Below are 14055 nucleotides of genomic sequence, written 5' to 3' on the forward strand. Positions count from 1 at the left end.
CAACCCCTTCCGGGCCCCTTAGAATTCAAGCTCCTTGAAGGCTTGGATGGTCTTCTTCACTTGTATCTGTATTCCCAGTACTTAGCAAACTGTCCAGCACACAGTATGCACTTGATTATGAAAGACTCATTCATTCATTCGTTTATTCTGACTTTGCTATCCTAATTTCACAGATGAGGAAACCTGAGGCTCAGGGAGATTAGATAATTAGCCCAAGGTAACACAGGCAAGAAGCACCAGACAACGTATTTGAACCCAGTGTCCTATCTCTCCAGAACCAATGCTTTTGTCCATTAGAGCATCCCAAGGTCAGGGTAGGGACTGAGAAATCTCACCAGCTGCTGCAAGGTCCTTTTGATGGAACACAAATAGGCAGAACCAGGGTGATCCATGTGGTCTTGGTAGGACAAGCTGGTCCTGATGAAGTTGAATGGTAAAGGCTGCAGGCTGTTTACACCAGCTATTGTAGAAGAGGAAAAAATATCCATGTCTGAACTCTGGGCACATCGAACAAATAGATGTACTGACAAATCTATTCTTATCTTGTCATGGAAGGAAAACTGGTAATCCCTGGCCTCAATAACATCCATTTCAAGGTACCCCTACCATTTCCTCAACCTCCCTTGCCTATGCCTCTCATCTGCTAGGAAAATACAGTAAGACACTCCTGAGGAAATGCATACTAAGCTTGCCCTCTGTACCTGAATAATCGTAATTTAAACGAAAAATTCTTTGCCATCATGTGTATTGACTTCTTGGTTACTATACATGGTGTTGCTTGGTGGTTTGGGAACGTGGCTTTCTGAGGTCCCAATCAATGTTTTTTTTCTACCTTCTCTATGGAGCATCTGTTACACTTTGCAATTGACAACTATGCCAGTATATTCACAGTTACCCCCAGTACCGTAAACACTGCCTTAGCGAATCATTTGGCACCATGGACAGGATTCCAGGGGATAAAATTTGGAAATTAACCGTGCAAAGTTTCAAGAGCTAACTGAACTTGGAAGATTTGAGGGGTACATAAAGGAAAAGGGGGTTGACACCTCCCACAAACCTGACAAGAGATTCAGAATTTTTCCATCTGCACCAATAAGATAGAGGCCCAAAAGTTTCAAGGATTATTTGGATATTGGGGACATCATGTACCACATCAAGAACAAAATTTGAACCCTTATAGAAGATTACAATAAAAAACACTGAATTGGCGCTTGGTCACTTGAACAAAGTAACGCTTTTGTGGAAGCATAGACCACGATACAATTGAGCCTTGATTTATGGCATATTCAACCTGTCTGAAATGTGCCCTTTGGATTTTTGTCTAGGAAACTCCTTTCTTCTGGCATTCAATACACCCCTTTTGAAAAGCAGTGGTTAGCTGCCTGTTGGGCTTTGGTAGAGACTGGACAACTGACTTTGACTCATGGGGTAACATTAATGCTGGCAAATGGATTCAAGACCTGGGTAATGATTACACCAGCTTCTCAAAGAATTGGACAAGTCATTGGAAATGCTATGTTCAAAATACATTTAAATCAACCCTCTATGAATGAATAGCAAACATACCCACTAAGGGAAATGATATACCCTCCGAACCATAGCAAAAGTTGGTATAACCCTTGGCAAAATGGAATGAGGGATTAGAAGGATTAACTGAAGAAAAGGGAAAGGAAGAGTTTACTGATGGTGCAGCAGAATATTAGGGCCTCAGAATACACTGGAAAGCGGTAGCCTCTAAGCCAAGTACTAGGTGGATATTGGAAAGTCCTTGCACAGGTGGAAGGGGTCAATATGCTGAATTTGTGGCAGTGCATCAAGCTGTCAAAACATTCCAAGGAGGACAGAGTGACATATTGACTGATTCATGAATGGTAGCTAATTGCTTAGATACATGGATGCCCATGTGGAAACAAATCACATGTATATATACATATATATAGATATATACATAGATATAGATATAAATATATATAAATATATCTATCTTTATCTATAAATATATATGTATGTTATATATATAAAGATGTAAATGATATACACATGTGTGTGTGTGTGTGTGTATATATATGTATATATATGTATATATATGTATATGTACTTAGTCATTCACTCCACAGCAGGAAATTTATGTCCTGTCTTCTGTGTGGGTATATGTGCACATGCGTTTGGGAGGAGGTCTTTGAGGGTCACCCTCCCTCACACAAGATGTTATACCCTGTGTTTCAGGTACTGCTTTATCTTTGTTTGGAAGGGTTTTCTTAGAATGAGGTGATTCTTCATATTTAACGCAAGGTTCTTAACTTTCTTATCACAATCATATTCTCTACATAGCTTCCATGTGGGATCTAATGGATAGTCGCCTAATGTTGCTGATTTTCTACCTCTGGAGGATGGAGGACCTGAGGGTTCCTTGAGAGTTGGGACTGATGATGCATTGGGATCAGGAACTGCTGTAAAAATGAAGAAGAAGTATTGACATTGCATACTGCCCAACACCACTGTGTCCTATAACTCTTTGTGATCATTCCAATTGGTATATGGTTATTAACTCAGAGTTGCACATGTAGGGGATACATAATAAGTGTTTGAAAAATGAAAGAATGAAGAAAGTATCAATAAATGAGTGAATCTGGACAGGCACTTCAGGTTGACTTAGCTGCCTGGGGCCACACAGGAGGAGCCTTTTATAAGGACATGTCTAATGGGTCCTGCTGATGACACTCCAAGAAAAAGAGGTATTCAGTGGTACAATGGACACCATCATGACTTTCCCTCAGAAAATCTCTCTGAAAGAGTTGATTTACCCTGCTAATTCCCCTGACCATTCCATGCGCATGCCTTGCTAAGGTATCACCATGCAACCTCAGAGAGAGACCTAGAATCCCAGAAAATGAAAGAGTGTCTCTGGATCACAAAGGTCCAGAAGGATGGAGAGCCCATTTCTATACAACCTGGGACATTTTCTTCAGGGAAAGCCCTCAGAGACCATCTAACCCTCTTCTAATGCATTCTTAACATCTTGAGTGTTCACAATGATTTCTATTGCTGGGAAATTTACTATGGTGTGGAGAATTTCTTGGTAAAGCCTACAGAGTTAACTTCAGTGGAAGGAACAGAAGACTGCAAGTTGATTTGGATATCAAGACACTTACTGGTGAAGAGCTGTAAGGGATGGTGTTCATTACAACCTGTAAAGCAAAATAAGATATAATGAAGGGAAGATCAGAAACGAAGGAAGAGGAAATGGGAGAGACCCAAAGATGAGAGCAAGAGCTGTCAACATTTCATTTGTGCCAAATCATGAAAGAGAAGAGGAATGGCATTCCTGAGGACACGAATAAAGAGACTGGGAATGAAAACATCTTCAGATTTGTAAATGGAGGACATGGACGCTGGATATGGGGAATGGCCTTTCCTGTTTGTGCACCCTGAACCTTAGCCATGACGTGAACGGCAGAGTCTGAGTTCTCCTGTTATATCCTTAAGGGAGGAGAGTGCAATTCTTCAGGGCCCTTCCGTAATCTGTTCCATGAAGTTCTTACATGAGGATAGAAGTAAGAAGGACCCTTCAATCTTCTGAGATTTAGATGGATCCAAGAGCCCTGATCCCTTTCATTTTTGCCTTTTCCTGGCTTGCAGAAACTCGGTAGGAATTCAAGCCCCCTACTGTCTAACCCATTCATCTCTAAGAGCATGGAAGAACGCTTATAGACAAAAGGTACCACTTCAAAAGCTTTTTCATTCCTTGTGGTCCAAGCTTCCTGTAGATGTACTCATTCCGTTCCACTCCCAGCAAAATGTGATTTAGCCTAAGCATGGAAACCTTCTGTGAATGGGTGTCCACTGCATTAATCAATGAGAACAATTTGCTTTCATGTGAGTATCAATACTCACATGAGTATTTTGACACAGGAATTTTCACGCCTTCCTTAACATTCTGCTGAGGCCAAGTAGAAGCATCTTATATAATATGCCCCATGAGAGGTACTGGAATGTTTGAAGACAATCTTTATACCTCTTTCATCTGACTAAATACCTCAAGTTCCTTGAAGCAATCTTCTTATCACATCATTTCAATTTCCCATCATGGCCATTTTCTGTCTATATATGTTCTTTCTGAAGGCTGGATCCTCAGATCACAACAGATTACTATCATCAAGGGCTGATAAGGCCAGATGATAAGGGAACTAGCATCTTCCTCTTTACAGTCTCTGGATTTACCTTCATGAAATCTAATTGGTGTCTTCGCAACATGAATCCTTTCTGGTCATGTCCCCATCACCCTCTGGTCAGCCAGATTACTGGGTAACTCTGCATCCATATTTTGGCCTTACGTTGGTTAAATGTCAGGTTCTTAGATGTGATGCACCTTTCTAATTTTTGTGGAGTTTATTTTCTGCCTTCTATTATTGACCACCCAACACTTCTACTTGTCTATCCTTTGTCTATTTTCTGCCATCTACGATTCTACACGATTGATGGCTAAAAACATTACATATAACAGGATCAAAAGCAGAGTTCAAGAGTGGGCAGCAAATGAAAAAAGTCAGACAAAGAGAAAGAATGGCTTAAGGTAACCAGGAAATAGGCATGGGTACGGCTGATTGAGTGCAAGTGGATGAACAAGGGAAGAGTGAGAACATGAGCTGCTGGGGTGGGGCTGGGGTGGGAGAGATGGCCTGAATCTAAGTGGGGAATCAAGGGAAAAGATAGGAATGTTGGGACTATGGTCTCATTACAAAGCTTATGCTGGAGGGAAAGAGATCAATGGTTGTGCCAGTGAGGAATCTCACCATCAAGGTAGAAACTTTCCTTTTCCACAATGTAGGGGCCCAGTCTGCTGATACCCTCAGTCTGTTTGCTCAGCTCCCAATATGCCTTGTATTTGTCTAAGGAGGGATTGGTCGGCCCCCCTTGAAAGTTGCACACAACTTCCACTCCAGTTTTTGAGCCACCCTTGAGAGATCTGTGGAAGGAAACAAATGCTGAGGTTCCTGAGTTTCGATGCTGAGAAAATTACTTCTAGGAGACATTGGGGACAGTTCAGCTGAGATTTCCTGCCATCACAAAGGCTGATACGGAATCCTTGATGGTGGAAACATGCCCATTCCTTGTGTGGGGAGTTTGCCTGTGCAGCCACACAACTCCCACTTGAGAAATGTATTTCCACAAGCCAGCATTTATTCCCAATCACGACACACAAGGGGAATCACTTTCCTAAGGACTCTGGAAGGAAGAGAATGGGTAGGAAATCCTGCTCAGATTTGAAAAAGGAGGAAATGGACCGTCCATGGAGACAGTGCTTCTGTTGTCCACCCACCCTGCACCTTAGCCATGAAACTGGGGGCATCATGGGAGATGATGTGTGGGCCTGACAACTTCTTCTCAGGTCTCACCTCAGGGCCACCACTTGGCATCCATCATAGGAGGAAGCAATGCTGCTTTCCCCGAACAAGGGTTTGAACTGTGAAGGAAATAAGAAGGGGAATGAATAACCAGATTTTCAGCCCCCACGGTGGAGAAGCTTGCTATGCAGGAATGGGTCTGGACAGGGCCTGTGAAATCTCACCACGCGACGAAGCATTCTCTGGATGTTATTGAAAATGCCAGAGCTATGGTCATCCATGCCTTCCATGTAGCGTAAGTTCGTGATGGTAAAGCGGATGGGTAAAAATGTCATGTTGTCACCGGCTGTTACAGAGGAAGGAAACAAAAGATCCAGCCCTGAATCCTGGGCATGTCTTGTACTGTCTTACGCTTTCCTGGAGGGCAATCTCATACTCCATGGCCCACTGACATTCACATCAAGGAATCCCTAACCACTTCCTCTCTTTTCCTTGCCTATGTCCCCACAGTTGTTCTTCCCCTTTTCTAGTTATGCACACAATGATACTCCTGGGAATGCCTATCAGCCGCATTCTTTTTACCTGAGGAAGTGGAGGATTGTGATGGGGTCAGAGAGGTGTCTGCAGGGTAACTGGTTCTCACAGGAACTGAGGAAAAATCATGAAGAGTGGAAATTACTGATAAAGACACTGTGGACAATTTCATAGTGGATGTGGGAGAAAAGTGAACACCTGGATGTAGTCACAGAATGCTTTGGGGAGGAGTTAAAGCAGTGGAAACAGATATTTGAAAAATGGGCTTCTCCTGACAAACTTGTCAAGCTGTGTGCTTCTTGTTTAGAATGGTCCAGGTCTTCACTTCTTTTAGGTTTTGAATGGGAAACATGGACTCATTTCCTAGAACTATGGGAGTATTTCTTGAGAAGCTGTTAAATCAACTGCCAGAAATTCATATCCTTCTTTCTTCAGTGTATGTGAGGATTAATGAGGGGAGAGCCTTGCAATATCCAACATACCAAGGTCACTGTCCCCCACCCAAGATGATGCACCAAGTCTCAGATTCTGATTCGCTCATTTGGAAGGAGGTGATTTTTAAGGATCGTGGCCATTTTCATTTTCCTAATCACATTCTTTAAGCAGCTTCCATGGGGGACCCAGTGGACATCACCTAGCATCCTAATCTTGCTGATTTTCTACCTGCGTGGGCTGCAGGCCCTAAAGATGCCTGGAGAGTCACAAATGATGACAGAATGGGGTTTGACGCCAAAAGGTGTCAAAAAAGAAAGAAATACTGACACTGAAACGTGACAGAAACTATTGTGTCTTAAAACTCTTTCAGATCAACTCAATTGTCATGGGGTTATTAATTCCGGGTTCCCCCTGTAGGAGATGTCAAATAAGTGTTTGACAAATCACTACATGATTGAAGGTGGATGGGTATTTCTAGTTGCCTGTGCTGCCTGGGCTATTACAGAAGTAATCTTTCAGAAGGCCATGGCTAAGGTGCCGAGCTGGTGACACTATGAGCTCCAGTGACACTTCGGAATACTTCCTAAATACCATTATGAGTTCTCCTTTAGAATATCTCTCTAAAAGAGGTGAGGTCCACTGTTAATCCCCTTGACCATCTCGTGGGGATGCTTTGCTAAGTTTTCACCATGCTATCTCAGACAGAGGCTCTGGATTCCCCCACAACAGAATGTAAACCCCCTTCCGAACAAAGATTCCCACATTTTTTCACCCTCTACTCTGAGCACCGAGTTCAGAGATTGATACATAGATGGAAGTTAAGCAATGTTTGGTGCATCATTGACTGATGGTGAAGACAGCTTAACAAGTCATCTCCACCCAGTTTCGAGCCAAGGAAGGGCGAGTGATGAAACAGGAAGCCATTTTTGCATGGCAAGGGAGACTCAAAGGATCTTGAGTGCCTTTTCCCTACATTTCAGTCTTTTCTTCACAGTTTCACCAAATCCTATTATATCAGAACTAAAATCATGCTGAGAGGAAATCTAATTGAAGAACACATGCACACTCCAGTATCCCTGAGAACTTGCCCTTTAGCTGACATTTGAAGACCTCCAGTGACAGGAGGTCTTTGTTTCCCATGATTTACGGAAACATGCTAACTCTATATCTTGGATTCCTTTCTCATATCACCTGAAAATGGCCTCCAGGGTCAGGGACTTGGGCATGGCAAAGGCACTGGCCTCCAACTTTAGGGGTCAAGAAAGGAGTAAGGTTCAGTGCTCCCAGATGGCTCAAGATTATGAGATGAGAGTGCCCACATACTTACCAACACTGGGTAGATCTGGACCAGGTTCATTATAACCTGGAAACAAAAAGGTTGACAATGAGGGTCATGAATACATCATGGCAGAAAAGAACAGAAAGGAATTCTCATACTGAATAACATAGGTAAAGTGGATCAGCTCTGCTGCACCTGATCACTTATGAGAAAAAGCTGCTTCTTGGAGGAGAACCCTATCACACCAGGACGAGATAGGAATGGGAAGCTTGCAGGTTGTGAGGAATGAGAATAAGACAAAGCATAAGTAAGTGCCTGAAATAAGGCATTCTTTCTCCTTTGGTGTATAGGAAAGTGGAAATGGTAGCTCCTCTCCTTCCACTCCTGGCTTGATGGAAAGCTTAGGATCACACATAAAGAATAGAAAGGGTCGTCATAGGCTTTCCAATGCACACCCTTCCTTCTCCAGATGAAGAAACTGAAGCTCTGAGATGCTAAAGGATTGGATTGTTGATGGACTTGGTGTCAGGGACACTGAGTCGGATTCCTCCCTCAGGCCCTTGCTTCTTTGGTTTAACCTCATTCAGTCTCAGTTTCCTCATATGGAAAATTAGAACTACGGTAGAACCTACCTCACAGGACTATTGAGAGGACCAAATGACCCAACATTGTCAGTGTTATAGAAATGCTATTGTTATTATCATTATTAGAAGGTCATTTTCATTATGACAAGGATTTCTTCAAGGTCACCCAGCTAGTAAGTGTCCAAGGGTAAGATCTGAACAATGTCTTCTCTTTTTTTCTTGGAGAGAGAAGGTTCTCTCTTCTCAAAAACTTCAAAGAATAATCCTAATTTTGAATCCTTTCTGCCACTGTTCAAATGAATTCAACATGCCTTTATTGAGCTAGTTGGTGCTGTGGGAAAATTCCAAAAAAATACAATGCTAACCATCTTTCTCTAGTCACCTCACATTGCTGTCAGAGGCACAATGATAACAATTACTGTTCAGTCAGTTTTCAATTTTGTGAGACTCTTCATCATCCCATCCGGATGTTTTCTTGGCAAACAAAATGGATTGCTTATCCATTTCCTTCTTCCACTAGTTATTATTTTTTTCCAATAATTAATCACTTTACTTTTGCTTCTTAACATTGACTTCCACAACATTTTGAATTCCAATTATTCCCCCCATCCCTCCCTTCTGAACACCCAAAGACAGCGTGCTTTCTGATTGCCCCTTCCCACAATCTGCCCTCCCTTCTCTCATACCCTTCCATCTCTTCTTCCCTTCCTCTCTGTTTTCTTCTGGGGCACGGAAGATTTCGATAAAGCTATATCAATATTGCTTGCCTTCCCAATGAGAATAGGGGGAAGAGAGTGAGAGAAAATCTGGAACTTTTGTAAAAAACAAAAACCAAAACAAATGGGAAACATGCTTCTTTACATGGAGTAGGTGAAGAAAATAAAATATTCAATTAACAAACCCAAAAACTAGGACTACAAACAAATTAGTCCAAGACACTAGAATTCTTTCCACATAGACTCACAGGGCCAGAGAGTTTCTTGTTGGCACATTAAACTGCTGACTGTAGCTCAACAAGAGCTCCAGCAGCATCTTCCCAGAAATTGTTAAAGGACATAATGTTTTCCCTGTTCTATCCTCACGTAGAATTTTGCATTTATTTCTATTAAAAGTTACCTGGTCAAATTTGTCACATTGTCTCAGCTTTCTGGATTCTGGTTCTACGCAACACATCAATGACCCTTTCTCGCCTAGTCTCACGGTATCAATAATTGGTTTCCATCTACGTATCTCTCTAAGCCATTGAGAAAAAGGTTGAAGAAGACAGGACCAAGGAATGCTCTGTATAGTTTCCGTCAGATGTCAAGAAACTCACAAACTCAGAGGAAAGGTCTCCGTAGAGGAACAGGTAAGGTCTCTAGAGTCTGTCTTTCTCTCTTCTGAATTGCTGCATGAGATTAGAACCTTGTTCATAGCAGAAGCGTCAGAAGGAAAGGCGAACGTTCAGATTAAAAGAGAGGAGGAAGAGAAGAGACAGAGGCAGAGATAGATGTTAAGACTTCCTTCCATGAGACTGCTTACCATTGATGTAGAGACTATCTTTGTCGAGGGAGTAGTGGCCCAGTAGCCGGATACCACGAGTTTGGTTGCTCAGCTCGTGGAAAATCTGCTTGGCATCTAGATGAGTGCTGCTGGCAAATGGGAGACACGTGCAGATGGCATCTACAGCTGTCTGTGATCCTTTCTTCACAGGCCTAGGAAAACAGATACTCTGGATAAACTGAGAAAGAGTGGTAGGGACACAATTTTTTATGATTATTTTTCAATGAGGAAAACAGTAATGATAATTGTCATTTCTGTAGTGACATTGCAAAGCGCTCCCTTCAAGCAACTTTATCAAGAATATGGTATGAGTACTCTCTTCTGTGTTCTACAGATGGAGAAATTCAGAAAAGGTAAGTCACGTTACTCATCCATGTTCAAAGACACTGGCATTAAAGCTGGAATTTGAATTCAGCTCTTCTGAATCCAATGGAATTGGGGGTAATAGAAGCAAGAAAGAACTCCAGGCATAGCCAAAATTGTGATCAGATTATAGTGACTCCCCCAAATGAATGTAAGCTCGTTGAGGAAAAAGATTGTTTGGTGGTTTTATTGGGGGAGAGGAAGACATTTGTTTTTGTTTTGCTTTTCTGACCCCAGTGCCTGCCACTGTTCACAGAATCTCGCTGATACTACATGCATTTCGCTGAATGGATTGATGCATGTGAGGTGTAGAACTGGCTCTAGATAGAAATCCTAAAATATATGTCTTCTAAAGGACGGGGAGAGAAAGGAGAAGAGATTCCTTTTGACAGGGCTAGCATGAAACTAGAGGAAACAGAATGTGTGAGTCAATGTACAGTGAAGCTTTGAAGTCTGTGCTTCAAACGTAGAGCTCTCTCCCAGGAGACTCACTTGCAAGTCCCCAGCTTGGCAGCCTTACCTGAGTTCAGTCACTTTGCATGCAGAGTACAGGGAACCAAAGGTGGTGTTTTTGAATGAGTGGCCAATCTGGTCAAAAAAGAAACAAAGAGAAACAAATGGTGAGTATGTCAGGTGGATGTTCAAGATATTAGGGCAGCTCGGCAGGGTGGCTGGAAGCAGGCAGTCTCACCAGATGCTGCATCATGGTGTCTACGATATTGAATTGGATTGAGTTCGGACAGCTCATGTCTGCCAAATACCGGAGGCTGGTGATGGTCAGCTTCAGGGTGAAACACTTCAGGCTGGGTTCCATGGCTATAAGAGGGAGGGAGAGAGAAGCCCAGGTTTTCAACTGGAGGCATATTTGTCTCGTGCCTCTTAAGAGTGCGTGGAGTAAAGGAGTAGTCGTACTGGCTCAGTGACTGGCTTTGAAGTCAGGAAGACCTGGTTTTACCTCCAAAACTTATTAGCTTGGTGAACATTGGCAAGTCACTTGGCCCCTCTGATCCTCAGGCATAGACCTAAAACTAATACGTAGAAAGGATACAATATGCATCGTTGACATCGTAATGTGGCCTAGGATGTACGCAGAAGTAAATTCAAAGTTTGGATATGATGTGGTCGTAGCACTCCTAACAGAACTTCTTACACCCTCCAAGCTCAGAACCAAGCATGAACTATTCAGAGGGCAATAAAGATTCATAACCTATAAGCGCTGGAAGGAACCGCATTTCCTTGCTTATCTACTCCAACCGCTTAATTTGAGGAAAAGAAAGCCACAGCCAAGGTAGGGGAATAGACTGACTCAAGTCTACAAAAAGCAATTAGGGGAGATAAGTCTGACTTTGGGAAAGTGGCGTTGACTACATTAGATACATAGATGGGCCTGACAAAGAAAATTCTGCAAAGCCAGTGCAAAAGGCTTCAGCTGGATATGGTGAGCATGAGACATTGTGATGTAGGAAGAGCAGCAATTTGACTGAAACTGTAGGAGAGCTGGCAAAATGTGCCCAGCTCCTCCTTGTGTCTTCCAATCTTTCAAAGTCAATCCCAGAAGTATAAATGGCCATACAGCTATGGTAAGATAGGAGCTGAATGAAACTTACTGGGAAAATCATTCAAATATCAGGTGGTAGTGGAGGAACTGCCATTATGCAGCAAGCGAAAGATTTCCAAAAACGAACAACTTGACCTGAAAGTTGTTTGCTGTGCCAACTAGGTATAACTGTGGATCTGACTCATTAACTCATTAACAGGTTGCTCGGTGGCTGAGGTCTAGCCTAACAAAGAGCTACACCCATTATCCTGCACAGAAATGGTCACTAAGTAGCTACATTTCACTGAGCAAGCAGCAGACAATCAGCCTTGGATGATGGTTCGGGAGCCAGGGTTTTTTCAAAAGATTCTTATCGAAAAAGTATCTTGAGCATCAGGACAGCTTTGAGTCCTTTGAGTGACCCATTGCCCAGGTTAGGTGTTGTGTTTGGTTTGTTCAATTCTGCAGCATATCGGGGTAAAAGCTCCGGTTCAAGAAATAGATTCTATTTATATCATATGGTGACTGGCTTGTATGCTGCAGCAAATAGGAAGAAGGAGCTGGCTAGCTTGCTTCTGGGCAGTTATGTAATACTTTGAATGCTGCCAATCTAGTCCATGAACAAAAGGCCATTCCTTTACAAGAGTAACGCTGCCATGGAACAACACAATTTGGGGAGGACACAACTGCAGGTGTACCACAATGGAAAGATATATGTCAGAGATTATTAGGCTGCAGCATGTTGCTCCTGATGACTCACCCATTGTAAGCTTGTTAAGGGTAGGGATTATTTTCCCTTTTTCTTTGTTCTTCCATCATTTGGAATAATGTTTGTTACCCGTGGGAAATGTTAAGAAAACACTTGTAAGTATTGAAATATTGGAGTACATGTTAAATGGGTTGGAAGGAGGAAAAGCTTAGAGGCAGAAAAGCTATGTTCCAAGTTGATGCAGCAATCCAGGAGTCCAACTCTGAGAACCCAGACTACTACATGTTGTTAGTGGCGATGGGGAAGGACTAGATCTTAGATGAAATTTTTCAGAAGAATCCATGTGACTGATTGGGTAGAGGAGAAGCAGATCGAAGAATCAGAGATGGCTTCTTAGGTGGATGCCTAGGTAAAGGATACAGCAGTCAAATCAATGACAGGGCAATTAGTGGATACGGAAGAAATGAGTCAGAGTACAAACTGGAAATACTGCTTTGGGCAGCACTAACGTGATCAAGTGAAAATGGACAGATGAACTTTGTGTTGTACAATTCGAATTCACGGGAAAACAAGGGACACTTTTCAGATCTTTAGGACAGAGAGGAAATTAAAGCTCCGATGTCTTTCAAAGAGCGTTCCAAACGAGTTTCGTACTTAGAATAATGAAGAGCCAAGGGGTGCGCCTTGGGGAATATGACAAATGAGAACAGTAATGACAACCAGCAGCACCACCAAGAGTTCTGTGGCAAGTTAAGATTGACAAAGCCCCTTCCTCACAACCTGGAGCCACAGCAAGCACTATGACTCTCCTTGGACAGCTAAAGAAACTGAGGTTCAGAGAGTGTAAGTGATTTGTGAAGGGTGACAAAGCATACTGGGATCAGGATTTGAAACAAAACCTCCTCACTCCAGCTTTGGAATGCTCCCTCTATTCTATCCTGCAATCTCAGGGGAACCCGCTAGAACATAGCACCATGAGAGTATTTTGAGAAGGATATTAGAGGCCTCTGGGAACCTTGAGGAATTCATCTCCATGACTCAGGTGAGGTTTTGTGGTCAACTCACTCCTAAGCTTGGTCAGCCCAAGGTGAACTGAGGCCCAGAACTAAATCTTAAGGAATCAAGAGAATAATGGTGCTAGAAGCAGAAACAGGAAAGATCCAGCAAGAGATTTCTATGCACACACCCACCCTTCCTTCCCTGTTCCTCTCTATCTAGGCCTGAACACAGTGCTGGGGCTGAGGGGTAGAGTGAATGAGCTGTTTCCTTCCCAATAGGGACCTTAGAAGGCTGGAGATGTTGATGTACTGTAGACTTACAGTTTTTGGTGGAGTCCAAGGTCAGATAATTGTCATCTGGAGAGAGAAAGAAAGAAAGAATCACGTTGTGAGGAAAGTTTTCACCAGCCTCACTTCTCCTCCAGAGCCGTCTGAATCCAGTGACCAGATATTCATCAGGATGACTGGAGATGACCCAGGATGAGGTCATTGGGGTTAAGTGACTTGACCAAGGTCACACAGCTAGTGAGTGTCAAGTGTCTGACGTGAGATTTGAAGTCAGCTCGTCCTGATTGCTGCACTGTTTCTCTCCGCACTGCACCACCCAGCTGCCCCAGCTTGTGCTCTTCTGAAAGGGAAGAAGATCCATGTCAGGGATTGGTTGTACTTCAGGCAGCAGAGAAATTGCCTCCCCTCCAAAGAGCTCATTGACAGATTAGTCGCTAGCTG

The 14055-nt window shown here is 42.9% G+C and overlaps 1 protein-coding gene across 9 annotated transcripts in view; it reads right to left on the reverse strand.

Moving 5' to 3' along the window:
• Positions 1–2103: 2103 nt before the first annotated feature.
• The window catches only part of LOC140520913 (mucin-16-like), a 38361-nt gene continuing 26409 nt past the window's right edge, over positions 2104–14055 (reverse strand). For 8 of the 9 annotated variants that reach the window (XM_072635384.1, XM_072635405.1, XM_072635419.1 and 5 more), the window contains 11 exons: positions 13648–13683; positions 10774–10898; positions 10603–10670; positions 9699–9871; positions 7642–7677; positions 5928–5993; positions 5570–5691; positions 5397–5464; positions 4794–4966; positions 3153–3188; positions 2104–2450 (listed from right to left, as the gene is read on the reverse strand). In XM_072635384.1, the coding sequence (XP_072491485.1) occupies positions 2209–2450; positions 3153–3188; positions 4794–4966; positions 5397–5464; positions 5570–5691; positions 5928–5993; positions 7642–7677; positions 9699–9871; positions 10603–10670; positions 10774–10898; positions 13648–13683 (1145 nt within the window). In that variant the 3' untranslated portion in view covers positions 2104–2208. The remainder of the gene's footprint in view (positions 2451–3152; positions 3189–4793; positions 4967–5396; positions 5465–5569; positions 5692–5927; positions 5994–7641; positions 7678–9698; positions 9872–10602; positions 10671–10773; positions 10899–13647; positions 13684–14055) is intronic. The other variant, XM_072635426.1, reaches the window with a different exon arrangement.

Source organism: Notamacropus eugenii, chromosome 1, assembly GCF_028372415.1.
Source record: "Notamacropus eugenii isolate mMacEug1 chromosome 1, mMacEug1.pri_v2, whole genome shotgun sequence".
Classification (NCBI taxonomy): Eukaryota; Metazoa; Chordata; class Mammalia; order Diprotodontia; family Macropodidae; genus Notamacropus; species Notamacropus eugenii.